This window comes from Hyperoodon ampullatus, assembly GCF_949752795.1.
Source record: "Hyperoodon ampullatus genome assembly, chromosome: 12".
In the NCBI taxonomy this organism is placed as follows: Eukaryota; Metazoa; Chordata; class Mammalia; order Artiodactyla; family Ziphiidae; genus Hyperoodon; species Hyperoodon ampullatus.
In genome coordinates this window covers 8,679,606-8,683,008 of record NC_136925.1, presented here as the reverse complement: position 1 = coordinate 8,683,008, position 3,403 = coordinate 8,679,606, and the positions used below count along the sequence as shown (strand labels likewise).

Sequence of the window (3,403 nt, the reverse complement as noted above, 5' to 3'; positions counted from 1 at the left end):
TTTTGTTCAATTGCTCCAAAAGATAGTCAACACTTGTTTCTGGTGTGATGCTTGCTCTAAGTACCCTACGTAAATCTCACAACTTCGCATGAGGTCAGATGCTATTATCTTCAATTTAGAACCTGAGCAGGGAGAGAGAGTAAGAGGGTGAATGTGGCTAAGGTCATAGGGCCAGAAAGCTCCCTGAGGGGATTCATTCCGGCTTGTGAATTACCAGGCTGGTCTCTACTGGGGAAAACTGTAGCCCCCGTTCTGATGGCCTCTCTACCCTCAGGAGTGAGCCCCACCTATGGTAATGCTTCCTCCACCCTAATCCCACTTACCCTTCGGAGGCCAGGGCAGCAATTCTGTAAGTGTGGTGGAGAATTCCAGAGACCATGTCGAGGGGTCTGTGTGAGGTTCTCCTTTCCTGTATACCTATCTGTGAGGCTGACTTTTCCTCAGGCTCCGACCTACATAATGTGCAGCAGGAGGCTGAATGCAAACGAGCACCCAGACAGCAGGCTCCAGTTTAGTTTACAAGGCTATGAAACCCTCAGTGCCAGAAGATCACATCTCTCCTAGGTTGCCTGAGTTTTCGGTCAGAGCTGCATCTCAGAACTTGACTCCTAGACTCTTTTCCCTGTTCTCTCCAGACCCTTTTTCTTTTTCCCCCTGTGCTCCGGAACCTCTTTCTAGCCTTAGGGGTTTCACTAAGGGTTAAGCTCCAGGGCCACCTCACCTGTGATGTTATCTCCAACACCTCAACTACACATCAAGACACAACAAGAAACCACTTAAAAGTTTATTCTGTAATTAGCAACCTTGGGGGGAAGGACATGAGGACTTAAAGGCAGAGGCAGAGACCAGAAACCCGCTGGGTGTTCCTTGTCAGGCTGGCGCAGAGCTTGAACCAGACCCCCTGCAGCTCTGGCTGCAGCCTCCTCTCCACCGGTTGGTCTGGCTGCAAACTGGCTTCCCTTCATCCGAGGAGCTAGGTCGAGCGAATTCGTGGCTTCCTCAGGTTGCAGCATCCCTGCACCAGAAAGCCACAGCAGGCAAGTGTGAGGGGGAGAGGGTAAGAGCCTGAACAGTTCTCTGCCTCCTTCCAAGGTTCCTTTCCGGGACTTCCCCGCTAGGCGTCCTGGGCCTGGGATTCTCGGGAACCTCAGAACCTGGGGCCTACTGGGCTCATTCCAACATGGCGGGTGGGGAGGCCCCGCCCCAGGAGGCCAGCCCCGGCCACCTCTCACAGCCTTACTCCAGGGTCCCTAGGACCGAGGGCCGGCACTGCCAAGGAGTCTGGGGCACAGCCTGGACACAGAGGCCTCCCCGGGTGGGTGCTGGACGAGGTGCTGTTGGTGGTTGCCCGGAGGGGATAGTTAGGGAGGGGTGAGGAGGGCTGCAGGGGAGGGAGCCAGGCCGCCTGCACAGGCAGGTCCAGGGCACCTGGTCATGAGGCCTCTCAACCTGCTTGTGCCGCTGGCGGTGCCGCTAGGCCACGGACTGGAGCATCCACTTGGTCTGGAACTTGCACAAGTAAGAGCCGTAAACCATGACTTCGGCGACGTCCCAAGTTTCCAGACCCTTCATCTGGAGCATGACTGTGCCCACCTGCTCGACGAATGGGATTCGAGATCCGTCGGGGCCTGTTTAGGCGAGAAAATGAGCGCTCGGGCCCAGGAGGGCCGGGGCACCCGGGTCAGGACTGGGCTCACTCACCGAACACGGCTTCCAGAAGCCCCGTCTGGACCTGGAACACCTCGGGCTCCTTCAAGACTTCGGGAGTCCCCACCCAAGGTGGGATGTCGTTCCGCTTGGGCAGCTTCCCCATCTTCAGGGCGTCGAAACAAAACCCTGCCTGGAGCTGGGACCTAGACTGGGTGGAACGATGCTTCCGGCGGAAAGTTAAGTACCTGGGCGGGCCACGCCCCGCGCCCCTGGCCAACCCGCATCCAGGCCCCGCCACGCCCCATCCAGGTCCCGCCCCCGGTCCTGCCCGGCAGTTCAATCCCGCACTCGCCACGCCCCGCACGCCGCGCGCCGCCTTGGTCTCCGGTTGACTGTCTAGGGCCCTTCCCAGCCCCACCTCCGGTTCCCGAGCGCGGGTGGGCCCAGCTGTCTCCGAGTTGACTCGGGCTCCCACCTGCTTTGACTCGTTTCCTCTGCACCAAAATCCCTTCACCTTGGGAGTGAGTGGGGAGACAGCGCTAGAAACCCTTGTTATTCTAGAAACAGTGGCTGGACCTGAACCTCGGCAAGCAGTACAGGTTTGGTGGTGCGACGGCCACCCAGCTGCCCAATCGAGTCCCTGCCTTCCCCGTTCCAAAGGAGGGTGTGTCTTCCCTTGGCCTAAGGGAGCCGGACCCCGGGACTTCACTGCAGGGCGACCCCTGCAACTTCAGGGATCTGAGGGGTCACTCCGGCCACTTAACAAAGAGGAAAACGAGATTCCGATATTCATTTTCTTCCAGGGTCCTGATGGGGGCTCTGAAGTGCCCCACGGTTCACGTTCCTTGAATCCCCTGAGTCTGGAACTTTGGAATCTACCCGGATTTTGAAGCTCACGTGGCCTACACTATGTGGTCCGGCCTTCAGGCCCTAAACAAACTTGTTTTATTCATTTAAAAAACAGATTGCTGGGCTTCCCTGGTGGTAAAGTGGTTGAGAATCTGCCTGCCAATGTAGAGGTCACGGGTTCGTGCCCCGGTCCGGGAAGATCCCACATGCCGCGGAGCGGCTAGGCCCGTGAGCCATGGCCGCTGAGCCTGCGCGTCCGGAGCCTGTGCTCCGCAACGGGAGAGGCCACAGCAGTGAGAGGCCCGCGTACCGCAAAAAAAAAAAAAACACTCCAAGAGTGAACCTTGATGTAAACTATGGACTTTCTCAGTGCTAATTACATGTCAATGTAGACTCATCTCTTTCTAACAGATTACCTCTCTGGTTGACTGAAAAAAAGAAAATGCACAACGTGAGAGGTGTGAGTTAAGTTTTATTTGGGGCAAATGAGAACTACAGCCCGCGAGACAGCCTCTCAGGTAGCTTTGAGGAACTGCACCAAAGAGGTATTGGAGGAGACAGGATATATAGGAGTTTCTGTTGAAAAAAAAAAAATGTAGCTGAGCATCAGAAGACTACCACTAATAACAAAAAACAGACATCTCACGTTAGCGATATTAGTGCTTTTCTCTGGATCGCAAGATGTAAGAGTCTGGGCTCGCTGGAATTATTCCGTTGAGATGCACCTTACCTGTTGTGAAGTGAAATTTGCATTTCATTGCAAGACAAGAAAAATTTAAACACAAAAAAGTTTCTGTGCCCTTTGGCCTCCTCTCTCCCCTCTGCTCTGCATCTCAGCATCGTGTATCAGCAATATGCATCAGCGGAGCTCCCCCATCTGCAGAAATACCCGCTCAACCATAAA

At 55.3% G+C, this 3,403-nt stretch overlaps 1 protein-coding gene across 1 annotated transcript; it reads right to left on the bottom strand.

Annotated features, from left to right (window-relative positions):
- Positions 1 to 1,473: 1,473 nt before the first annotated feature.
- On the bottom strand, positions 1,474 to 1,813 carry LOC307061236 (developmental pluripotency-associated 5 protein-like; the record flags this gene model as incomplete). Its single annotated transcript, XM_079716278.1, has 2 exons — positions 1,474 to 1,628; positions 1,702 to 1,813. The coding sequence occupies 2 exons, from the start codon at positions 1,811 to 1,813 to the stop codon at positions 1,474 to 1,476; spliced, it is 267 nt and encodes an 88-aa protein (XP_079572404.1).
- Positions 1,814 to 3,403: the final 1,590 nt, after the last annotated feature.